The sequence below is a fragment of the Leptopilina boulardi genome, unplaced genomic scaffold (genome assembly GCF_019393585.1).
Source record: "Leptopilina boulardi isolate dan_hultmark-lab unplaced genomic scaffold, ZJU_Lbou_2.1 LbouV2_60, whole genome shotgun sequence".
In the NCBI taxonomy this organism is placed as follows: Eukaryota; Metazoa; Arthropoda; class Insecta; order Hymenoptera; family Figitidae; genus Leptopilina; species Leptopilina boulardi.
Window position 1 is genome coordinate 153,329 of NW_026138006.1, and position 27,710 is coordinate 181,038.

A 27,710-nucleotide genomic window follows, 5' to 3' on the forward strand; every position below is an offset into this window, starting at 1 on the left:
AACGGGGAAGGAGATTCTCATTGAAGTGCTTAGTCGACCATTGAGAGGTGCTAAATTGCATTATACGACGACAGAAAAAGAATGTTTGGCGGTAGTTTGGGCCGTCGAAAAACTACGATGTTATTTAGAGGGAATGCCTTTCACGGTGGTAACAGATCACCAAGCTCTACAGTGGCTTCACGGGTTAAAAAATCCAGTAGGTAGACTGGCGAGATGGGCAATTTACCTATATCAGCATAATATGACTGTAGAACATCGACGTGGCACCTTGAATGAGGCGCCTGATGCCCTTTCGCAAATGCATAACGTCGACGTAGATCCCGATGGCTGGGAGAAGGTCATTGAGGAAGCAATTCAGAGCAAAATCCAATTAAATACTATTTGTGACCAAGACTGGTATATGACAAAATTTAATTTAATTAAAAATCAACCAGATAGATTTGACTGTTGGAGAATAGAAGATGACGTTTTGTATTATTATCGTCCGGATTACGAGAAGGCCTTAATTGAGGACGAAAACCCATGGAAAAGGGTTGTCAAACCTGAGGAAATAACAGCGATTTTACATGATAATCATGATTTGCCACAGGCTGGTCATCTCGGTAAAGACAAAACGCTAGACAGGATTCGTCAGAATTTCTATTGGCCAGGGATGGCCCAAGACGTTAAAAATTATGTTGAAGAGTGTGATATTTGCGTAAAGGTGAAATATAATCAGAATCCGATTAAAGGAAAATTAGTTGCACGAAGATCGTACTCACCTTGGGCTTATTTGTCGGTCGATACTGTGGTAACACAAACTCGAACAAAAAGAGGAAATTCGTGTGTTTTGGTAATCTTAGATTTGTATACGAAGTATCTTGAATTATTCCCTATACGTGCGAAAAATGGGAAGACGGTCGTTAAAATTTTCGATACGGTATTTGATCGTTGGGGAACTCCTAGAGCCGTCGTAACAGACAATGGCAAAGAGTTCGTGAATAGGGAAGTGGAGTCATACCTGATAGCGAGGGGTATTAAACAAATAACAACGCCGATAAAACATCCCCAAGCTAATCCGGTTAAAAGGTTTAATCGAACCATTAAACCTATGATTGCCGCCTTTCTAAAACGTGACCATAAGGAGTGGGACGAGAATTTGTCGAAATTGCAATTGGCTTATAATACGGTACCACATGCGGGAACTAGAGTCTCTCCTTTTTTCTTAAATCATGGTAGGGAAGCTATCGTGAGACATCTGACACAGTTGACTGACAAGGACTGGGACGAATCTGTCGATGACTCGGTTACTTTTTGGGCGGGGCGTATGAATCGAGTAGATGAGTTTAGACATAAAGTCGAAATTCAACTTAAAAAGTATAATGAAAAACGCCTTGCCAGTGTCAATTCGAGTAGGCCAGTGACAACAAGACTTCAAATTATTCAGCGAAGTTAGCTTATAAATATCTGGGTCCAGCCTTTATTGGTAAGGTCCTTGGTTCGTCAACAGTTGAAATAGTAGATAAATCTGGGAAATCTGTAGGAAAATATTGTGTTTCTGATTTAAAAATACCTAGACGAAGTCTCCGAAAATTGTAATGTTTTACAGATTCCATCTTCGAGGGATTCCGAGACGACATCGACCGTCAGCAGAGTCGACCATCTAGTCGACAAATTGGAAGGGTTGCGGATCCAAAAGGAGGCAATGGAGCAAGCAATGGTATCATTGCAAAGAGATTTTGAGGCTCAGCGACGTAATTTGGAAGTCGCAATGGAACAGGAGAGGGTTGAGGACTCAGCTTCGAATATAAGTATAGTTGAGGCATGTGCCTTACCTCCTCGAACTTCCAAGCAGACTGTCGAGGAATTTCTTGACGACTTTGACGATTTAAAATCAGTGGCGTCGACTATCAATGGCGTGTTGCCAGCACCTGGAAGGAGAGAGGCAGGAGTTTCAACTCAGGTAGAGACTATTCTATCTGAATTACGAAATTGAATGCCGACCCAATTGAAACTGCGGAAGGTGAAAAGGGTCACCCCGGGTCAAATCCAGGTCGAGAATATAAGAAGAAGGAGGATTGTTAATAGTCAACATCCCATGCAAACCTCCGAGTCGACGGGAAAACCACTTTCAATGGCTGAATTTCCTGATGTGGACATAGCACCCTCTGTGAAGGTGGATCCACCTCCATTCCAGCTACCAAGTTTTCGGAAGGTGCTACAGGAATTTGGCGTACCAAATTTACTAAATCCTGAAGGCACTCAACAGCCATTGTACCTTCTCGACAGCAGGATAATCAGTGAGCAACTACTGCGTGACCTGATATTCAAAAGAGCACAATTGTTGGTTGCTAAAAAAGAGTCCAAAATGGTTGATCGCTCAACACAGACGTATGTGACTCAAGTTGCCAAGCAGACCTTGCCAGGATGCATCAACTGTAGATCACGGGAGCATAAATTCAAGGAATGCAAATTACCGTATCGCCCAGGCTTTTGTACCGCTTGTGGAGCTGAAGGATATGATACAAATGATTGTATCTTTCCACACGGAATAGAACATGAACTAGTCTTGGGACGTTGCCCTGGTTGTTCAAGAGACGAGTCCATGTATTGTCCGGAATGTCCTGACTGCAACATCAGACATGCAGGTATAGTCGACTATTTGCGGCTAAATTACGCAACTTGGCCAGATTTTATGATTCCGGTGGATCATCGATATTTAGTCGATGATAAGGTCGATGTTTTGCAGCACCGAATCAAGGCAAAATTTGACGACAAATCGGAACTTCCGAATAAAATTATACAATTTTTGAATCGAGAGAATGCCCTAAAATCATTTGACGAATTCGAAAATGTTCCAATACAGTCACCACATGAACTCTCTCAGCAGAAGCGTCAAAGAGCTATTGATGTCTTGCTTACTCCTCAAACTGCAAAATCTTTGGACGAAGTCATGAAGGAACGTCCAGAATTGCAAGATGAAGAAGAAGTCACGGTTATTGTGCCTACCAAATATAAAAGGGATATGGCCAAATAAATTTTCTATAAATATTATAAGGCGTTGTCCGCAGTGGCGAGACAGCCGGTGTGGCGAGACATTAGGATATTTCAGACAGCTGAACTGACTGTGCTGGCACTTCTGGTCTGAATGTCAAGTTTTATTGTGCTTTAACTTTTCCATATGATACATACGTTTTTGATGTACGAAATATCGCTATACTGTTAATAACAGTTTCAAGATATTTTAAAAGTTTTATTTCTCATCGGTATAAGTGATAATATATAAAAATTTCCGGAATTTTCTGAAGGGTTAAATGTTTTGAGTCTTTAGTATTTAAGTTTCCTTCAAAATTTCCAGAGCACTATGAATTATTGTTCGATGCATAGGATTGTACATCGTCATTACCGAAAAATGCTGTTTCCGCATTGGCGAGACACTTGTTGTCGGCAGTGGCTTTTTTATATCTAATAATATTGTACATGTCCTAATGAATTTGATATAATTTTTGTACGTTTTGTCGACAATATTTTTCATAACTATAGTTTAAATTGAAAAAGATGAACAGGAAGAAAAGCTTATTTGTTTTTAATAACTGTGACATGGATTAGCGGCTCACAATCAGAAAAATATTTGCCTGTATTTTTATGATTGAATAAAACAATATTATGATTTAAAGGCATCAATTATGATACTCTTTCTCTTTGATTCCTTTGTTTTTGTTACGTTTGAACGATAAAGACTCTGATTTTAAGATAGTGTCTCGCCACTACGGACGATTTTTTATGTCGGTAGTCGCGAGACATTATCGTAAATCGGCAATAACTTTTTTTCCAATATCTGTTCTGTAACTGTATAAGTTAAATTTGCAGTATAGAGTCACACCTGTCCATGGATATATATACAGACTTGATGTTCTTGAAAATATGAGTGCTATAACAAAAAAACAAAACGTGTCTCGCCACTACCGACTCTCCCTTATGTTTTATTTTTATTTTTGATATTAGATTGTCGACGAATGGCGAAAAGCCGCCAACCAAGATTTTTATTTTTTTTTTGATATATGCAATGAAGATGTTTTATTTTATCTTTTGTAACTGGTCGACAATAAAACCTGAAATTTCACAATATTACATTGAGCATTGATATGAGAAATCTACAAAATGATATTATTCTTTATTTTGAATGGTCTCTACCCTTATATTCCTAATGACTAATAAATGATTTGAATTGTTTCAGTTAATAAAATTTCGTTGTATCGCAACGTTCGAAAGGGGAGAGTGTAACAGGATTTTAAATTGACGTAACTCTCCATGAAATTTAAATTATATTATTTTCAGGGGTAGTTAAAAATAATACACCTCTGGAATGAACCCTTAGGCGCATGCGTCTCATCAAAGAAATTTGATGAGAAGCGGGCAGGCGACAGGGCCTCATTCTTGGGTCGTATGATCTGTCGTATGTGTCGACGTATGAGTTGAATTTTAAATTGTGGCCACAAAGCGTGTGAGGAGAAAATTAATATTATAATTCGCAAAAGTATTGAAATAAGAATTTGAAATAAAAGATATCAAAGGAAATTAATATAAAAAATAATAAAACATGTCGACGAGAACTGTAAGTAGATTTCTCAAAATAAAATTATAATTAAATAAATGCTCATTGTTTCTGGGTTGACCCAACATCACCCCCTCTGGGATTTAATTAAATTAAATTAATAGTAAAAAATAATAATTAAACATTATTTTTATTAAATAAATTTGTCGACCTTCTGTCGACTGGCACCTGACAATTTTTAAAAGCCAAACAATTGAACCCACACAGTTTTGAACCCGACCGCGTGTGGTGTGGAATTTAATATTTTCTTTAATAAATAAAATTCCTGTTTCAACATGCTTAAATTTCATTTGAATTTCTTAAAAAAGTTTATATTCTTAACGTTTTTATTTTTGCGGCATGTAAAATATCATTTCAGCTACTATAAAAATATTTAACAGACATATTTTGTCAAAAAATTTTCACTATCCCATTAGTGTCCCACCACTAAAACTAAAGATACGAAGGTTTGATTGAGTGATAGCACTTTTTAAAAAAATTCAATTGAACGTCTTCTTATGAAAATATCTATTACAGTGTTAGATAAAATTAAAAGTTCAATGCATTTCTTAAAAGGTGATGAAAAAACAAAAATTTTAAGACCTTCTTCAATGATGTGCCTCTAATTGTATTCCAGTGGCAACAATTTAAAGATGATAATAAAAATCGTGATTTCATTTATATTTATACATTTTTGAAAGACACAACTGCATTTTTGCTTTAAACAGGTCAATCTATGGTGTGATCGAAACATTTTCATACATATATTTGAACACAAAAACGCCACTTAAGGATTTTGAGTGAAATAAATTTTATTAAGTTAAGAATATGCTGAAAACACTTTTTTGGAGTCTTTACCCCCTCTTTTCTTAAAAACCTGACGTGCTAAGCAAATTTGGTTGCTAGAATCGTGTTTAGAGGACAAAAATGCTTTGGAAACCACTTCGATATCAAAAATAAAAAAAGTTGAATTTTTCAATTTTATATGTATTTTATTAACATTAAAGAGTTTAAAGAGTTAAACATTGACGGCGTGAGCATAAAATGAATCACGCATATGAATTTGTAGTGCTAAAATGTATTTAAACGTGTATACAAAGTGACATCAATGTGCCTGCAAATTAAAAAAAGAAATTTTTTTTCTTGAAAGTTAAAAGTTTCGTGGATTTGCCCATATGTATTAAGAATTTATTTTCCATACTTTCAAGTAAAACATACAGTTGGAATCAGAGAAATTTAACGGTCTCAAATATAATATTAACTATGTATTATATAGCATTAATGTTTATTATTATTATATTTTTACTAACAAATGTCATCAGCTTTAACTTATAATATGACCGTAAATAAGGTAAAAGATCCAAGTTTCCGTGGTGGCCATATAGTCCATTTATTTTATTTATTTATTATTATTTATTTATTAATACAAACATTATAAAGATGCTGAAGTACGCAACGTTTATAATCAACGATTCGAAATTAATGTTTATTTAACACGGAAAATTATAAAATAGGGTAAGTGTACCAATTACGGCAACTGCATCAATTACGGGGCGTTTATAAAAAATAAGTATTATTACTATTATATTTAATATAACTGTTGTAAAATGATTAAAAAAAATATTTTAATCTTTTTTTGAAACAATTAATTATAAAGATGCACATTTAAACAATTATTAATTTAATTATTAAAGATCAAATTTTTTCCCGCGCCGCAATTGAAACATTTTTAAGATTTTCATTGGTTTTAATATCGGCGGGCAAAGTATCTTCAAAATACACGTAATTTTGGTCACCGAATTTGATACACCGAAACTGATACAATCGCGCCGCAATAGAAAATTACGGTATTAGTTTTAATTTCTCATATTTGTTTAAATAATCGATTTTTATAAAGTTAAACATTTTTTTAATATGTAAATAACATAAGCTTTTAGTTTAATAAGTCTTAAATTGAGTTTATACAATAGAAATGTCGAATTTTCTATTTCAAAGGTGTTTTGACTCGAATCGCGCCGCAAGTAGTGCATTTACCCTAGTTTATTTAAAGATATATTTTTTTATCATTTGTTAATTAATAAACTCTACAAAATATATTTTTCAAGTAAATTTTTTTTTAAATTTTCATTCTAAAAAATTATTTCTTGAAAAATCGTTTATTATAAACGTTGCGTACTTCCATATCGTCATTATATACAAATTATATACAATAAAGAATACAAATACACAAATTTATATAGAATATACACTAAGACAAAATTATTATTTTGGATTTACTTTGTGTAAATATCGACAAAAGACTGGTAGGAAAACGGTTTTTGGCTTGGTGATACTTTTGTTTTTACCATAGTAAATTTTGTGTCAAAAATTGGGAAATTCCAAAACTCTTTTTTGTATATATAGACAAATAGGTATATATATACCCGTTTCTTCAACCCATAAGCATCTGTAAATACTTAAGTCTTGAGATACTTTGTACTTTTCGGTCCCATTTTTATGATTGCTTTGATTTTTATGTATTTTTTCCAGACACCAAAAAGTGACTCTTTTTGAACAATGGAATTAAAATGAGAAATTTATAATTTTTTGTATTTAAGAAAATACTATTTCTAATTTTGTACCTAAATGTAACTAGAGCCCTCCTGTGGAGAATGGTTGGTTGAGTTTTACATTTTATAACACCTACACATGTTTTAAAGTCCGTCGAGCATATTGCACCTCATTTCAGTAAATTTCAGTTCAAGTTTCTTTTGGATCTAAACAGATATAAGTAAGGCCGAATGTAGTGCCAAGTAGGATGAAATTAGGGTCAGAAAAGTTTGTTTACCTGACAGTAAAAATTCAAGTAGTCTCATAAGGTCTAATAAGGTTCATTTTCGGTTGAAAATGTTACAATCGAAGGATGGTTAAGGGTTAAAGTAGGGCTAAAAGGAAGAAAAAAGTACGAAAAGGTTTAAGTTAGGATTGATGCAGATTTAAAAGGTTGAAAATTTCATTTCGGGTACTCCTTGACATGAGCAAAAAGAAGACGGGATAAAAGCTATTTAACCTTTATTTTTAAGCGACGAATCATTTAAAAGATTATTAGCATCTGTGCAAATGACTTTTGTGTAGCTTTTCTTTGTTTTGTGAAGATTCGGGGTTTTGTTGAACGAAAACATTACAATGACCTAATTATGAAATAGGATATCTAAATGATAGATTCGGACCCTTTTTGGCGGGATTTTCAGAAAAATCATTTTCGTTAGAATTGAGAGGATGTTGGGATTGGGATGAAGTGGAAAGATCGTTATCTACTGTCATTCCCTCGTCATCTGGCAAAGGTGTTATGGCATCCATGTGCGTTTCGAATGTAAAATTAGAATGCATTCGCTTACCATTCATATAACAAATAAGTGCATTGGCTCCCAAAACAGATTTTTGATCAGGCTGAAAGTCATTGTCTTAAAAAAAATGGTCGAATCCGTTGAAGCTGGCCTTTGGAGGTGGTTCTTTTCAAAAATTCTTCATCACCAGCGCTTGCACGCGCCGGTGACTCTTGAACGCGACTTCTACTAATAATCGGGAAAAATGAAACACAACTTTTCAAAGTAAATAAGCACAACTAACAATTTAATTTCAACGGGAATAATGAAATAAGTAAGTAATAGGAAAAGATACTATCTCAATATCAAACAAACAAACGTGAACGCAAAATAAGGTTAAGCGATGCTCACACCCAAGTAGCACGATATATCAACCAGATGTCACGGTGATATCACCGGGGAATGTCACTGTGACATCAGGAAAATGTAAAAATGTCCGCCTTACGGATATCACACGGTGACATCGAGGTGATATCATATTATTAGAAAAATAATGAAATTTTAACTTAATTCTTTTTATTTCGTTCTCCAATTTTCATAAAAAATCAGTTTTGAAAATATATATCTATCATTCTATGGTCTAAATTTATCAAATTTTCCATCGACGCTTCTTATTGGTATTTTATAACATGGTATTTAAATAATAAAATAAAACTAATTTAAAAGTATATAGGGTAAGTCCGGGGGAGTTGGCCATAGTTTTTTTAAAGGGTTGTAAAAATAAGAAGAAAGTGATTTATGTAATAACTTTTATTGCTAATTAAACATTGAACATTTATCTTACAAATAATAATAGAAATGATAAATTTTTTAAATGTAAACAATCTTAAAATTAATATTATTTAAAAAACGCCTATGGCCATCTCTCCCGGAATGTACGGGGGAGATGGCCATAGGCGTACAGGAGAGATGGCCAATACTTTAAAATCATTCTTTGACTTTTCGCTTTATCAGAATTCTTAATTTAAAGTGATTAATGTCTTCTTTTCTTCTTCTGACCACATTTCGAACATTTATCATTAAATTCAGTGCAATTTTCATGATGCCAAAGGTGACAATCATTGCACTGAATCCAGTCTTCGATAAGCGCTCTCTGTCTGTCTCACCATCACAACAAGTCTACAAGGTATTTTTTTGAGATATCAGAGTGGTTTCCAATTTATTTTTGTGTCCTGAACACGATCCCGGGTTACAAAATTACGTATCATGTCAGTATTTTGAGTAAAGTGGGGGTAAAGTCTCCAAAACCCGTGTTTTTGAGGGTTTTTAGTATTTTTTTTCTCTTTAACCTGACGTGATAGAGACTTCTATATAGGCTTAAATTAAAGCTTATATCTTACACTTTAAGACTCATATGCGCAAGGAAAAAAAATTTGAAATTTTGAAAAAAAATTAGGTTCAAGTCACCTTTTGGGGTATTTACCCCCATTTTTTTCAAAATTTCAAATTTTTTTTAATCCTGCGTCTGAGTCTTAAAGTGTACGATTTAAGCTTTATCTATATTTCCTATAGTATTTTGGCCCGCTGACACCGAATCTGAACTCAGAATTGCTCCATCACCCTCAGTTTTTTTTAAATCGACCAAAACCACCCCTAAGCGGACAAATTCACAATTCGGAGATAAAAAATAAATCAACTTATTTTTTTAAAAAACCGAATTTTACATCTACGAAACTTTGCTCCACTAACTCAAAAACAAAGCCAGCATTGATCCAGCACCCCCTGAATTTTTTTAAATCGAAAAAACTACCCCTAATCTGAAGAATCAAATTCAGGAGATAAAACAATAAAATAACTGATTAAAAAATTTTATAACAAGGTATTTTTACTCCAGCAAGGCAGAAACAAAGCCAGAATTGCTCCCTCACCCTCTAAAATTTTTTTAAATCGAAAAAACCATCAAAGAATCAAACTTAGGAGGTAATACAATATAATTATATTGTATTACCTCCTAAGTTTGATTCTTCAGATTAACGGTAGTTTTTTTGATTAAAAAAATTCAGAGGATGATGGAACAATGCTGGCTTTATTTTTTTGAGTTAGAAGAGCAAAACTACATACATGTAAGGTTCTGTTTTTAAAAAAACCGGTAATTTAATATTTTTTTACTTATTAAATTTGAATTTTTCTATTTAAGGGTGGTTTTTTCGATTTGAAAAAAATTTAGAACGTGATGGAGCATTTCTGGCTTTGTTGGAGTAAAAATACCTGGTTATAAAATTTTTTAATCAGTTATTTTATTGTTTTACCTCCTGAATTTGATTCTTCAGATTAGGGGTAGTTTTTTCGACTTAAAAAAAACCGCTGCCAAGTTGAAGTATGTATTTTTGTGTTCATTCCATGAACACTTTGCTTCCTCATGGAGATATTTTGCGATCAGTTTACGATCGCAAAATATGTTTTGCATAAAAATTAAAAAAAGTTTATCACCAAGAAAAAGCTTTCTAATCTAATTATAATGATTTTACAGATACATAAAGATTTTTGAACAAAAAATGCAAACAGGTTTTTATCAATATTATTTATTTTTAAAATGTCAATAACTTTGAATAAAGTAATCGTAAAATGTTCGTTAATAGGTCAAAAGATGCGTCTTCAAAATCTCTACAAAATGAAACTAAAAAAACTGTAGGTGTCATAACATTTTTTTAAAGTTATGAGCAAAAAACGATTTTTTATGATTTTTAAAATGTCAATAACTTTGGATAAAGTAATCGTAAAATGTTCGTTAATAGGTCAAAAGATGCGTCTTGAAAATCTCTACAAAATGAAACTAAAAAAACTGTAGGTGTCATAACATTTTTTTAAAGTTATAAGCAAAAAACGATTTTTTATGATTTTTAAAATGTCAATAACTTTGGATAAAATGATAGCAGATTGTTCGTCAATAGCTCAAAAAATGCGTCTTAAAAAACTCTACAAAATTAAGTAAAAACATCCCAACTTTCAAAACATGTGTTTCAAGTTATGGGCAAAAAACGATTTTTCAAAAATTTTAAAAGTCAAAAAAAATATAGTTAATATGTATTAATTTGTCCCAAAGTTTTCTCATTTTATGTCCCCAAGTGAGATCTACAATTTAAAAAAAAATTCAGCCCTAAAGCTCTTATAGAGTTTGAGATATTTATGAAAATGTAATGTATATACACACACACACACACACACATACGGAATGACATTTTCTAAAAATGTCATTTTTGGATTCCTGAGGTCAAAAAACATAAAGATATGTCAAAAAAATGAGTTCGATAAATTTCGCGAAAACAATACTTCCTCCATGAGGAAGCAACAGAGGGTGATGGATCAATGCTGGCTTTATTTTTTCGAGTTAGAAGAGCAAAACTACATACATGTAAGGTTCTGTTTTTAAAAAAAGCCGGTAATTTAATATTTTTTTACTTATTAAATTTGAATTTTTCTATTTAAGGGTGGTTTTTTCGATTTAAAAAAAATTTAGAGGGTGAGGGAGCATTTCTGGCTTTGCTGGAGTAAAAATACCTGGTTATAAAATTTTTTAATCAGTTATTTTATTGTTTTACCTCCTGAATTTGATTCTTCAGATTAGGGGTAGTTTTTTCGATTTAAAAAAATTCAGGGGGTGCTGGATCAATGCTGGCTTTGTTTTTGAGTTAGTGGAGCAAAGTTTCGTAGATGTAAAATTCGGTTTTTTAAAAAAATAAGTTGATTTATTTTTTATCTCCGAAGTGTGAATTTGTCCGCTTTGGGGTGGTTTTGGTCGATTTAAAAAAAAACTGAGGGTGATGGAGCAATTCTGAGCTCAGATTCGGTTTCAGCGGGCCAAAATACTATAGGAAATATATGTCTAGTTCAAGAAACAGACAACTTTTTTTTGTGTGCCTGTGTTATTTAAACAATTTCAGTAAAAAAATTACACGTGCTGATTAACATTTTGAAAATGTGCTCTGGTAACTTTTTTTATCAGATTATCAACCATCTCATTGATTAAATAGCTAAAAAAATAGTGTTCAAAAATATTTCATTAGTAAAAAATAAGCTGTTTTCGGAATTTAATCACGGAAATGCATATATTTAATTCAGTATGATTATTTACAATACTTATCTTAAAGTTAAATTATCTCACGCACGCAAGGGGAATCGAAACCGCTACCTAACGCAAACTAAACCTAATGCCTAACCAACTGATCTATCAAAGCACTTGCTTTTATTTACAAGAATTCTGTCCTAAAAATGAACTATAAAATACTTTTATTTAAAATTATTGTTTTTCAAAATTTCATTTATTCAAATATTCTTCTTAGAATTAATTATTTTTATTATAAATAGATCAAACATTTTGAATATTATTATATAGATTGTAATAATTTTCAAGATATTCTATGATTTAGCTTTATTAAAAGTTTTCATAGTTTTTTTTAAATTTATTCCATCCAATTTTCAATTTATTATTCAATTAATTCAATTCGTTTCATGAATTTTTATTTGTTTAATATTTAGTACAATTTTTAAAAAACTTTTCAGTTAATCGTTTAATTTTTTTTAAGGATTTTCTTTTTTTCCCACACATCACATTATATTTCATAAACATTTCATGAATATTTCATTGAAAGATTTGAAATATTTCAATGCAAGGTTCATGAAATGTTGATGAAAACAGGAAAATGTCCGCCTATAAGAAATATTGCCGTGAAATTTTGCTGAAATATTACACATTTAGACTCCTGCAATATTACAAATGAAGACTGCAATATTCAGAAAATATTTCAAAGAAAGTTAAAAACTTTTTTAAAATATGAAATCAATCGTTATTTTCTAACATGTTCAACACCTTAGGATCCTTAGCATAATTTAAGTTGGAATTTTTCTATAATATTTTAATGAAATATTTCAGCAAAATTACACGGCAATATTACTTATAGGCGGACATTTCCCTAATTTCAGCAATATTTCAAGGACTTTACATTGGAATATTTCAAAATTTCAATGAAATATTTAGAAAATATCATGTGCTGTGTGTATTTATACGTTATTTTCTCATTTTGTTGTTAAGTTCCTTTATAATTTTTTATCATTCTTTGCTTATTTAATAAATTTTATAGTTTTTCATAATTTTTTCATTTCCTAAAAATGTTGTCCCTTCTCTAAACTGAATAACTTTTTCCTTATATTATTCTTTTTTAATAGATTCTAGTCAGTTTTTTTTGCATTTTTTCCTATATTTTTACAAATTTCCCAATCGTTCCTATATTTCAATAGTTTTTCGTTCTGTTATAACATTTTCTTTAATTTTTTAAAAATATTTCTGTAAGTCATTTCAATTTTTTTTAATTTTCAGATTCTTTTTTTATTCTTTTATAAATTCTTCTATTTTCTTACAACATTTTATTTTATACAATTTTTAACATTTCATAATTTTTTTAAAATTTAAAGATGTTTAGTTTTTGTTTTGGGCATTTTTAAATATTTTAAGCTTTTTTCGTTCTTTAAAGCTTTGTTCTTTCATTTTTTAAACTCCTTCATTTTATGAATAATCTCCTTAACTTTCTTATATTTTAAGAATTTTCTTTTCTTAACATTTCTATAGTGTGTTTTACAAAACTTAAGTTATTAGAATTTTTATACTTATTAAACTGCTTAATTTATTAAAAATTTGTTGGCTTATATTTTTCTCATCTTTTTGATAATTTACTTTACTTTTTAAATTTTTCATTCATGATTTTTTAGATATTTTAAAAAGTATTCTACATTTTTAAAAATTTGTGAATTATTTTTTAATAAATCTTGTTATTTTCTCTTATCCCTAGATTTATTCTTTTATTTATATTTTTATATATTTTGAACCATAAAAAAAATTATTGCAAACTTGTTTTGCTTATCACTACAAAAAAATAAAATATCAATAAAAATTAATTTATTTATAAATTATTTAATTTTATTAGTGAAAGTAATACTTTTTTTATTTATAATGAAGATTCAAAAACAGAAATTTAAACAAGCCTATTGGCAGATATATCCTGGACAAAAGATCCGGATAATATGTCAGGAATATTGCGAGCACGATGCTGGCACAGTCGGTCTTGTCATAAAGTAGGTGGCACAAAAGGTGCGTTACAGCAGGGACACGGTCCGCCGCTCGTTGTGCCTGTATCGTGCCAGACACGTTTGTTATCTGGGCGATCTTGCTGTAGTAGCGCTTCTGAAAATGTCAGAAAAACATGCACGATAAATGCCAGTTTCACTGCATTCTACTCAACCACCAAAGTAGCTGAGCATGCGCATTAGCCATATGCTGTCTCTTTTTCTCGCAAAAAGTGTGCGAGTGAGATCTGGCTGACGTATATTTCTCAAGTCTTCCATGCGTGTTGTGATGAAGGGGTTATGTGTTATTATTTTAATAATTATTATTAATGTTTATTTTAAAATGTCGTGCTGTGTGCCAGGATGTAAGAAAAATCTTTTTCATGACATACATAATAAATAATATGTTTGTAATTACTATGGCTCCATTATTCTTCTAATAATTACTTCAATTTATTGACACTTTAAATATTCCAATAGCATACATTATTATATACTTACACATGATTTTGGAGATACAATATCGTAATGGTAAATAAAATTTCTGAAATAATCACTGAACACTAAGATTTTTTTGTGACATATATGTATATCGCATAACCACACTTTTCATCTGTCAAAATTGAGGTCCAATGCGCATTCTCAACTACTTTGGCCAGTTGAGTACAATGCACTGAATCTGGCACTTATCGTACATGTTTTTCTGACATTTTCAAACGCAGAGATCGGTCTCCTTACCATTCCTCCGTGGTTTCTATTACTTTTTCATCGCCACAGCAGCGAACGATTATTAGGTTTGACTAAAATTATTGCAAAGAAATTATACCCAGTTTGTTTTATGTGAGACTTTTAAATTATTTCAGCGAAAATTGATTGTTGCAATATGTATTTGAATTTTTTTACTCTTTTTTTAATTATTCGAAAACAAAAAAAAAGCCCTTCTGGAAATTACATATTTTTTGGGAAAAAATCTCAGCTTTGGAACTAAAATCTTTTCAAAAAAATAATAAAGGTCAAAAATTGAAAGAAATGAATTTTTAGTTTAATGTTTTTAAAAAGGGGTCAAATTTTGATTTTTTTAGAAAACTTTTATTATCTTCAAAAAGTAGGATAAAATCTAAAAAAAATATTAGACTGAAATTTTTTTAAATACAAAAGGAAAAAAGTTGAAGATTGAAAAAGTTGATGTTCATCAAAAATGAAAAAAATCCAACCCCCTCTACATATTTACATACACTGTAAAAAATATTTCTTGTAACATTACCACTTTCTACGTAGGTCCAAAATCTTACCTACTGTGAAAGTGGTATAAGTACATAAAACAGTATAACAGCATCTAGAATGGGGAATTTTACTTTTAGAATTTGTAAATTTACATCTCGTAGTGTAAAAGTACACCACACGGTAATTTTAAATATTATACACTGAAAAAAAATCATGGTAAATTTGACTAAATTTTAACTATTTCTCCTAGTTCTAGGAGGCGCCTATTAACAAAAAGTAGTTGAGACAACTATGTAAAAACGGTTAAATCAACTGTAAAATTTAGAAAAAAAAACTATTCAAAGTAGTAAAATTATTATTATTAATACTAGTATTGAGATCCATTTTTTCACCCTCTCCCCTACTACTTTCGTTTATATATGCCTTATGTTATTTAATTTTTGTATACCTAACAGAGAAAAATCCCTAAACGCTGGGGATTGAACGCACGACCCTAACATTCGCAAGCCGACAACTTAACCATTTAACCACGCACGCACGCTAAGATGGCTTGCATGATATTTGAGGACATTCTTTCAACTATACAAATTATAAAAATAACTATTTGTAATACTTATTTTAATTACATAAAACAGTAAGTCTAATGGTTTTACTGCATCTAGGAAGAAATGGTTTCTTCAACTACATAAATCATAAAAATAACTATTTTCAACACTTATTTTAACTACATGAAAACAGTAAATCAAATTTTTTTCTGCAACTAATAAGAAATGTTTCTTTCACCTACACGCAAATCCTAAAAATAACAATTTCTAACAGTAGTTTTAACTATTAATATGTTGTAAAGCCATTTAAAATCACATGACAGTTATTTCAACTACAAATATTAGTAATTTTGACTAGGTGAAATTGACTACTAAAATTTAGTACCACCAAATGTCTGAGTTTAGTTTAAATGGTTCTGAATATGGTACTTTTAACTGCTTTTTTTAACTACATATTTTCAGTCATTTTTACCAATGCTATTTTTTGTGTGCAATCGTATTAAAAATATTTTAATTGCCATTTATTTTTATATTATAGAATTATTACTTTTCTTCATTGCAATGAAAAATATATGATACAAATAATCAAATTTATATAAACATTTATTTGTAACAAATTATTATTATTTGAGTTACAATATATAATATTAATATGTGTGTGACGAGATAAAAAGGAATAAAAAGGAATATATTGAGCAAAAAATTTTAGGTTATCACTTTTAAAGTGACAAATGAGTATATTTACTTTTATATGCAAAAGTGAGAAAATTGTATTTGTTTCATTTTCAAAGTTGAAAAACTACTGGGTTTTTTAAATTTACTATTTTGAGTGGGTTTATTTAATTTTTAAAAATGTAAATTTCCACAAAAAAATATAAGACTACAATTTTGTGTACTTGTGCATTATAGAGTATTTTTGTCACTTTCAAAGAGGGTCCATTTTCTTACCTACTTGGAAACTCACACAAAGACAATACAATCTTGTACTATTACAACGTTTTGTCCTTTTCCCGCTACGAAAGTTGTAAAATTACAAGTTCGATTGTATTTCTAAATTTAAAAAGTGTATTAATACCTCACTAGGAGTAGTAAAATTACATAATTTCTAAAATGTAATTTTACTATTTCAAAATGTAAATTTTTTTTATTTTTTACAGTGTATATGTGACGTTCCATGAGGAAAGGGACCTTAGCTGCAATAGACGCATTTTCCAGAAAAGGTATTTAAAGTAGAGCGTCCCTGATTGGTTGAGACCCTCCATCGAAAATCAGCCCCACCACCTTACTACTACATCGTTCCTACAGCTCACGCTTACGACAAGTATACTAGTGTAGAAGTGGTGGGGATGGTTTCTGTAGTCCGTGCTGGAACGCGATTAACATGGTCATGATTAATGCTTTATAACAAAAAAACTAAATAGAAAAGTACAATTTTTAACTTTTGTATCTGAAAGAGCAACTCAAGATCTATCGACTGATATCAAAAACTCAATTTTCATTTTTTTGCAGCTAAGGTCCCTTTCCTCATGGAACGTCACATATATATAAATATATTTAAAAGTACACATACAGTAAAACCCCGACTTACGCTACCCCGTTTTACGCGAATTCGGAGATGCGCGGTTTTTTTATGGCCGCGCGAATTAACTCGTAATTAATTAATAAATAATTTATTATCGTTTTTTACGTTGTTTTTATTCATAAAAATGTAAATAGTTTTATTACTTGATATTTTATTAAACATATTTCTTTTAAATTCTAAATTATTGTGTTTATTTTATATGAAAACTTAAGGTATTAGTCGCGTAAAATCATTTTCGTCAGATATTTTTTAAATTTTGCATGAGTGTTTCTGACATAATTATCTACAAAATAAGACCAATCCCATCGATTTTGACCGTTCCTAAGCTTTAAAATATCATTTCAAAGTTGATACTTTTTACATGGACGGAGCACCTAATGCATGTAAGGAATTTGCTTTATAATTATTTAAATGAAAACCAGTCGTCAGATTTTTAAATAAAACTACCACATAATACATTCTCATGAAACGAATGCATACAAAAAAACTGAAATTTTTTGACCGTACCAAACTATAAATATATTAGGAGAAAGTTAACAAAATTTTAAATTATATGAAGTTCCACTGCTGGAAAGTAGTAAACTTGGCAACGCTGTAGCGCGCGAATGCATACAAAATTCAAAATCATGCAAAGTACACAGTTAGAAAGTAGGAATATCTCATAGAGTAGAATAAAAAAATAATATATTTAAAATTTCACAACATAGATTAGTATTAAATAATTCTTAATTTTTTAAATTAAATCATATATTTTAAGAAAAATAAGAATGAGAAACGTTAAATTGGTTGGTTATATTTCAACAGTTAAGAAATAAAAACATTTTTTGATGAAATATTTATTTTTTACTTTATAAACCAATTTATAATACATTATTGATGTAAATATTAATTATAAATAACTAAAAATTAGTTTTCAAAGAAGCATACTTGAATTTTTTTTAATAATATTCACATCTTTAATTATTAATTATTCTTAGTAAGTCTCATACTTTTAAAAAGTTTAAGCATTTATATACATAATTATTAATCATAAATAATTCAAAAATAGCTTTTAAAGAAGCATATTTGAATTTTTTTTAATAATATTCAGATTGCGACGTTGCCGCGATCAAAACTTTAGTTCTACACGTGCGATAACGCGGCGCTCTGAGTGGAAGTTACCTGTACCCTTCAAAAAGTTTGACTCAGAACTATACCTCTTGCTAAGCACAGACTGAGTCAGACTCAAGACAAACTTTTGGTTAGAGCCGGCGCGCGACTAATACCTTAAACCCCGATTTACGCGAATTCGACTTACACGTTCGTCGCTCGGTCCCACCTATCGCGTAAGTCCGGGGTATTACTGTATACGTATGTAAATATGTATATAAAAGCATATATACATGTATATAATATATCCTGATGCGTAAGGGAGTATTTTCTTGAAAAGGGACATGTTTTCGTAAATTCGCTTTATCTCATGACCTGGTGGACATCCTAAAAAAATTATTGCGCCGATTAAGCTAAACTTTTATGGCTTACTCTACACATATACCGCTATCATCGGAACTACAATCATAATTTTTTAGTAATATTTTATCATTTTTTTCAACAATTTATATTGAAGAACAAGATCTACAATGAAAAAAGTCCGCCATCTCGTTTTTTTTTCATCGAAAATTTTATTTTTCGATGACCTAAATTGGAGATATCGTATCCGCCAATCACAAGTAGGGGTATTTTCATGTGTCCATGCCAACAAGATAATCCATAATAAATAAGTAATAAAAAATTTTATTCAATAGTTTAAAATCTACTTTTAGGTATAAAAAGTTTGAAGTAAATTCTTACTTTTTAATAAAAAATGAAAAAAAATCGTATAGGGGAGAGAAAACGTGAATATCGCTAAACTACTTGTAAATTAAAATATGTAACAAGTAATATTTTTTTTTAATTTTTTACACTTAATAAAACTGTCATATTATGAAAATTCGATGTATAATTTTAGACCACTTTTTTCCAGTTTTTAATATAAGAGAAAAACTGTTTTTTAAAAAAAGAAAATTTTCATTGTTTTTTTGACTTCAACTCGCGACAGCTTAAACAATTTTACGAATTTCTTAATGAAACAAAAACGAAAATACGTGTAATTATATTCTACGAGTGACTAAAAAAAGAAAAAAGTTGTTTTGATTAAAAATAAAAAAGTTATTAATTTTTTAATGAGACATTGCAAAATTCATGAACTGCAATTTTCACCCTGTGAGGAATTTTCGTAAATTTTCACCAGCAACAAACTTCCAGTGAGAAAGTTGCTCATTAAGGTCCAAAGAAGTTTTCTGGAAAGTTACAATGCAATTGAACAATTAATATTAATATTTCAAAATCCTGACGTAATACGCAATTTTTAATTGCAACAACAAAAACACATTAGAAAACCACTCTGATACACAGTGTTCCAGGAACACCAATTTTCGGCCAAAAGTCAAAAAAGTTAAAAAATTTGTCTGAAAATCATCACTCGAAGGTTCTCGAGGTCGCTGGTTATGAATCCGGCATCAAATTTTTAAAATTCAAAATGGATCCAATATGACGGACACTATTTTTAAAAAATGATCAGATTCGCATGAAAATCGTCATTTGGGAGTTTTCGGGGTCGCTGATTACGAATCCGTTATTGGTTTTTAAAAATTCAAAATGGCGGATCCAATATGGCAGAAATTATTTTTAAAATTTGATCAGATTTGCTTGAAAATCGACACTCGGGGGTTTTCGAGGTCGCTGTTTACGAATTTGCTGTTGGTTTTAAAAAATTCATAATGTCAAATCCAATATGGCCTGCGAAATATTAAAATTTTAACGGATTTGCTTCAAAATCGTTATTTGGGAGATTTAGGGTCGCTAATTACGAATATGGCATCAGATTTTAAAAATTCAAATTGCCGGATACAATATGGTGGACTAAAAGTTAAAAATCAAACAAATTCGCTTAAAACTTCTTAGTGAAAGATTTCTGGGACTGCTGATTACGAATATAATATAAAAATTTAGATATTCAAGATGGATTTAAATCGGCAGCATAATATTTTCAGGAAATGGAATAATTTTTCTGAATTTTTAGTTTCTTAAATTGCGGACTACCAAAAAAGACAATGAAATATTCTTAAAAAGTGCCAATATTTTCATTACTTTCAGATAATTGTACTAGTCCTACACACACGCTACACCACTACATCAATTTGGCGTAATAAAAACGACTAGCGATATTACGTTATAGAAAAACATTTTATTTAATGGTTGTTTTTAGGGGTTGTGAATCGGGAAAATTTTTAGCAACAAGTTTTTCTTAAAAACCTGACGTGATAGAGCATTTTGAACACCGGATTCGTGTTCAGCGCAAAAATTTCCTTTAACGAATTTTCCACTTAGTCGCATTTATCATACAGAAAAAGTTTTTAAATCTGCAGGCCTATGTCATTTGATGGTGAAATATAATTCATGATCCCTGTGCCGCTTATATGTGTGTTAAAAGTTACAAATTTGAAAATGTGCATACCTATCTTGTAGTACACACTTTAGAGCAGAATTTAACACCTTATATTTTTAAATAGAGCGCGGAAGTTGGGGATGTTTTATTCGCAAGCGTGTATTTAATATAAAAAAGCTTAATTTTTCGATCTTATCTCGAATTTATTATCAAAAAAAAATTTTATTATGCAGGGTATTCAAAAATTTTCTGTTGTTTATGTTCTAAATAACAAGTAAAAGCAGTAACTTTTATGATTCCGCACATTTTTTCAAAAAAATAATTGCAATTAAAAAAATTATTAACCAATTTCAATCTTTCTTGTTATCTTTTCTTCTTTTTTAAAATTGACTATAGATTTTTAATACAACAATTTTTTTAACAATATTTAAACAATTTTTTTTAATAACAAAATTTTTTCATTAATTCAAACATTTTTATACTTTTTTTAATTGCATATAATTATAAATATTTTAATGTTATATTAGGTTTAAAATTTTTCTAAATTATTTATACATATTCGTTTTTGCACTATGTAAATTTTTTTGTAATGTAAAAAATTAGGTTTTATTATAGTTTAGTAATAATAATAATAGTAATTTGTATTATATACATTAAAAAAGCAGCAAATCATTAGTAAACTATAATAAAACATAATTTTTTAAATTGTAAAAAAGTTATATAGTGGTAAATGAATATGTATAAATAATTTAAAAAATTTTTAAACATAAAATAACATTAAAACATCTACAATTATATGCAATTTAAAAAAAATATAAATATGCTTGAATTAATGAAAATATTTTGTTATTAAAAAAAAATTGTTTAAATATTGTAAAAAAAATTGTATTAAAAATCTATAGTCATTTTTAAAAAAGAAGAAAAGATAACAAGAAATCAAAACAAGAAAGATTGAAATCGTTTAATAATTAACTGACTTACAACAACTTTTGTAAACTTGAATGTAGAATTTTACTTTTGTGGCGGGCGTCTATCCACGCTACTGAGATCTCCCACTCCGACTTCGGGAAAAATAATGAACTCCCTTTGGCCCTCTTTATAAATAAGAAAAAAATTTCCTACATTGTTTACAATTTTTTATCTTTACGTAAATTAAGCTTTCAGAACTGTAAATTTGACTAAAAAATATTAATAATTATAGTGTCAGGAATTGTTTGAAAATAAAAAATTATCTCCCCCCCTTTAAGCTATATCGTTTTTCTTTTTTTTAAAAGTTTTTTTAAAGAAAAAAGAAAGTCAATGGCTTTTATTTCAACTCGATAGAGTAAAAAATGGCCCAGTAGTTGCAATTGTTTGTAACTAAAAATAGCACCCTCTTGCTTCCTCGTGGAGGAAGCTTTGTAATCCTTTCGTTTATTAAATTTTTAAACATGGTGAAAACAAATTTTCCTCTATATAGAAACATGTGTAACGATAGACTATCATAGTATAGTCGCCCAGCGAAAAGAGAAAAAGTAGACAGCGTAAGCAGTAGTGTCACTTTCTTCCCCCACCACTCGCTGTCACCTAGCTGCTAGTGATATACCTTTTGTCTCGCACCTTTTTCGTCAGTCTTCTTCCGACTCGACTAGAGGTGCTTCTCTGACAATTGGAAGCGACTCACTCCTGGCTACCTGGTGCTCAGTAGACGTGCGTCTCTCTAAACACCAGAGCCTCCTTCACTTTCTAGAAAGAGCTGTACTTGTTCCTGTAGGCGTTCCTGCGGAACAGTAACACCCTTCGCCCTCCTTCCTCCTGGTAAACCGGAATTCTTATGGGCGCTCCCGTGGAAGACTGGTAAACTAGGTTACTCACATCCACCAGGACCATCCTTATCGAGTAAAGGCGCTCCTCTTTTGACAAAGATGATGCACTAGGTCGATTCCCCATCTCGAGACGCTTCTTGGGTGGAGGATACACCTAGTGAATATTACTTTGCACTAGCTTCGTGTCGGGCATGAATATTGGAACCGAATCCAATATCTAGCTTCTTCCCGATTACGAATAATAATCGACCTAGCGTGCACGACCCTAGTATCCGTCCGTACCGTAGTCTAGGGGGTAAATTCTAGAAAGTACCCCACGTGAAAGTAATATGCGTCGTCCTGACCAACATAATCGCGAACGTGTTAATATATTTAAATCCAATTTATTCTGGATAGTAACATGTTTTAATGGATTTGGATAAAATTTGACAAATAATCCGATTTTAACTTTCGACCCACCATTTTGTAGGTATACTATATTTTTTATACTATTTTTTTTAATCACAACTTTTTCCTCTGAAATGTAGAGGAAAGCAACGAGCACCAAAAAAACACCTTTCGCCAACTTTGATGTTTATTTTTAACATTTTCCGCAACCGAAAATCGAGAGCAAACTATACGGGCCTTTATACAATCCCCCAAACTACCAAAATCCGTTTAGAACAGTCTGTTTTCATTTAATGGAACTTTTTGTCTTTGTTGACTGGCCTACAAATGTTAAAAAATTAGTGGGGCTAAATGTTAAATGTCATTTTTTCACTTTATTCACATTTCTTATATGTTTCGGTTGCTTTTCGAGTTCAATGTTTAGCAAATTGTATTTTTTACTCGCTCTGAAGAACGATACCTAAGGCCGTGTCCACGTTAAAAACTTTCATGAAAGGTTCGGGTACGTAAAAAATTATGATATTCTTAAATAATCAATGGAATTAAAACACGGACATTCTATTTATTAAATTTATTGTTTTCTACATTTTTTAACTTATTTACTTCTTAACAACTCTCAAAAAATGACAAAAAATATATTTTTCGTGGAAGTATGAAGAACTTTATTATGAAAAGTTGTTGAGGACAAACTACCCTACAAGAAAGATTGATATATTTATGCATTTTAGGGGTTGTGGTTTCAAAAAAAAATATTTCTCGAAAATTTAACATTTAGCCCCAGTCTCTCCTATTTTATAATATTATATTTCTACCATTTTTATAAAATAATGTTTAAAAATTTCTTTAAAATATTTCACATTAAAAAATAATCTTTTACATTTTTAACAATTTTTGCACGAACTTTAACCCATGAACGTTAAAATATGTTAATTATTTTAGGAATTATATTAATTTAAAGAATGCAAATTCAAGCTTTTTTCTGGATATTTTATTAAAAAAAAATTCAGTACAAGAAAAATTTAAAAATCTTAACAGATTTTCTAGTTATTAATAAAAATGTGCGAGTCTGACTCGAAATAAAACTTGACTATTTCACTATTTATTTTAAATTTATATAATTTATTTTATCTTTTCAGGGAATATATGTTACAGAAGTTCATGAAGGTTCTCCAGCTTCAAAAAGTGGATTAAGAATGCACGATAAAATTTTGCAATGCAATGGATACGATTTCACTATGGTCACTCATAAAAAAGCTGTAGGACAAATAAGAAAGCATCCTGTTCTAAATTTATTAGTAGCTCGGAAAGGAGTCACTAGCACTTAAAATGTATTAGAATATAATTTATCTGTTTATTATGTAAGTTATTTATATTTAAGTGATGTTATAATACTTTGAAGGTAATATACGATTTTAAAAGTATATTGTAACTTGTGCTAGAAACATGTGAATTATATGTTAAATATTAAATTTTTTACTTTTAGCGCAATACAATTTTTTAAATAATGTAAATGTAATTCAAGTTTTTTGTACAATTAAAAATTAAACATATTACGTATACATTTTTCTATTTTACATTACACTATAATTTACTATATTATTTTCACTTTAAATTTAAAACAATAAATTTACTTTCACCTTAATGAACATTTATTTTAGTTAAGTCTATCCAAAAAAAAAATTATTTCTTCCAATTGGAGCCCCTTAAGGAAAATGATTTTAAAAACTAACTTATTCTTATAATAAAATAATTGTGTCGGTAATTTTTTACTCCTTTTTGTTATTTATCTTTAATTATACACTTCAGATGTCCAGAAACCCGAAAAACGCAAAAACGAAGTCATAGATGTTCATGTGAATGAAATATTTGCAATTTTGGCACTTTTTATAGGTAATTTTCCATTTATCACATATTGTTATAAGTTTGACATATATATCATGATCAATTAACCCCTTGAGTGTAAGGGTACGTCTCGGTACGTCCATAGACGTACATTTTATAGTGAACTTTCAATGTGAGGTACGTCTATAGACGTACGTGTACAAAATATTGATAAAAGCACAAAAAACAAGTAGATCTACATCACACATACGTTATTTATGGTATTTTCAACTCTGAATCCGAATTTAAAGTCAAATTTTGAAATCGAAAAAACCAAAATCCAATATGGCTGCTCAAAAGTAGACTATTTTGAAGGATACTTTTTTTTACATTAAATCTCAGGCAGCATACATTATCTTATCAAACTAATATCTCACAATTATATCAAAATGTTTTTGAGGTCGCTGATTACGAATATGAAGTCAGATTTTAAAATTTCAAAATAACGTATCCAATATGGCGGACGACAAAAATAAAAATTGTTCGGATTCGCTTGAAACTTCTTACTTAGAAGTTTTCGGGGCCGCTGAATTTGAATCTGATGTTATTTTTTCAAAATTCAAAATGGCGGATTTAATATGGCGTTCGACAAAATTAAAAATTGATCGGATTTGCTTGAAACTTGTTACTCGGGGGTTTTCATGGCCGCTGAATTCGAAGCTGATGTTATTTTTTTAAAATTCAAAATGGCTTATCCAATATGAAGAGCTACTTATACACCATCATTTGTTTTGATTGGACCAGGAAACAGTGTGTCTTTGTCATCTAAGCGCATGTCTTTTGTTCCTATATTTTACATCAATCCACTTTTCCATAAAATAGTTTCATAATCATATACTACACTTTTAAAATTTTTTAAAACTAATATATTTTTAAAATTCATTGAAAGTTATTTGTTTTGATTGGACAGAGAAACAGAATTTAGAAAATATGTCCGCCATATTAGATCCGACATTTGGAATTATAAAAAACTAATTTCAGACTCGTAATCAGCGACCTTAAAAACCCCCGAGTAATTTGTTTCTAGCAATTCCGCCAAATTTAGAAAAATATGTCCGCCATATTGGATCCGCCATTTTGAATTTTGAAATGAGTTTCAAAAATGTTGGTGGTAAAAAAAGTTTGTCAACATTTTGGACCCGCATTTAAGATTTTGCTCCTCACAGCGAAGGGGTTAATGTGAATTCTTATATTTATTCAATACATTATATTATTTTTGTTCCAAAAAATTACGTTTATTTGTTTTGTAACCTGTTAAGTTTGTTTAGCTTGTGATTAGTTGCAAAACCAATTATGTTATATTACGGAAGTTTGCATTTATGATTTCAACTCGCTATTTACATTATTTTCTATGTAAATGAAAGTAAATTTTATAAATGATGTATTTTAAGTGTATAAAATATATCTATTTTTGTAAGAGTGTTTCAAGAGTGTTAAATAATTGCATTTTAATTCTTTCGCGATTTGTTTTAAAAAATTAATTTTAAATTACTCCCATTAACACGTTACAAATTGGGAATAGTATATGCGCATATAATTTTTAAAATTATTTTTTTAACCTTTATAGGACTGACGAGGTGTCCGGGTACCTTTTGCATTTTCAAATTGGTTTTTTTCGTAATTTTTAAAATCGTACCGATTTAAGGGGGCGGATATAGTTAATTCGGTGTAAAAAAGGCACTTTTTTAATAATTTTTTGCGGTGATATAAAGTGTGTTACTTTATTAACTTAATTTCCACATATTAGTACAATATTTGAAGTATATTTTCCTCAATTCTCATTAAAAAATATTGCAAATTGAACGAGTGTCAGTAAATCTCTTCAGGCCCCTCGTAAAAAAATGGATTTGCGGTGTTCAACGTAACTCGCAACAGAATCATTAAAATAAAAAAAAATTTTTTTTGTTAAAGGAGATGTTTTTTGAGGTAACTACGAGAGGTTTTTTTTTATTTTTCGCAGCACTTGAAACCCAAAAAATCGATCTATTTTTTACTGTATAATTAATAATTATTAAAAAAAGCTCTCGTACTTACCTGGGGAATTTAGTCAAGAAGAACTGTGCCAAATTTCAGAACGATTGGTTTAGTAGATTTTGAGAGGACTTCAAAAATGTCATTTTGAGAAAAAACGCAATTTTAAATTTTGACAATTTTTGAAATCTGACTTCAGATTCGTAATCAGCGACCCCAAAACTTAAACATACACATCAACGACATCAGAAAACATATAGAAATGTCCGCAAAAGGTTAAACACAATCTAAATTCAAAATATACGAAAACACAACCCGCGGAGTAACCGACACTTGAATGCTCAAATGCTCATAACTTTGTCAATTTTGCTCCGATCGGCTTGAAAATTTTACCCGATCTTCTTGAAATATTATACCTTCATTTAAAAAAATGCAAAAAAAAATTAAATACCATACCCCCTCCTTAAGGTTTTTTGACATCTCAAATTTATCCATATAAAGTATATTAATATTATTTATAATGTACCTTTTTTATTTATTTATTTGCAAATAATAAACATAGTTTTTACCCTTAAAAGGCGGACAATGTACCAGGGTACCTCTGTACATTTCATGCAGATAAATGTAGATATTTCTATTAAAAAATTATGAAAAATTACATTAAACAATTTTTTAAATTTTTATAGTAATGCACATAATTTTTTTTATAAAATATGTAATTTAGTCACTACAGTTAAATAATAATATTTATAAAAATTCGTCAGTTTTTAACTTCAAAATTAACGTAAAAATGAAGTTTGAGTAGAATTAATTTGTATTAAAAATGAATTTTAAATAATAAAAAATATATTTCT

At 30.0% G+C, this 27,710-nt stretch overlaps 1 protein-coding gene across 1 annotated transcript in view; it reads left to right on the forward strand.

The window, feature by feature from the left end:
• LOC127290341 (tax1-binding protein 3 homolog) overlaps window positions 1–24,563 on the forward strand; it is a 114,256-nt gene extending 89,693 nt beyond the window's left edge. The window contains exon 3 of the mRNA XM_051318842.1: window positions 24,141–24,563. Within this exon, the coding sequence (XP_051174799.1) occupies window positions 24,141–24,329 (189 nt within the window). The 3' untranslated portion in view covers window positions 24,330–24,563. The remainder of the gene's footprint in view (window positions 1–24,140) is intronic.
• The last annotated feature ends 3,147 nt before the right edge of the window (window positions 24,564–27,710 follow it).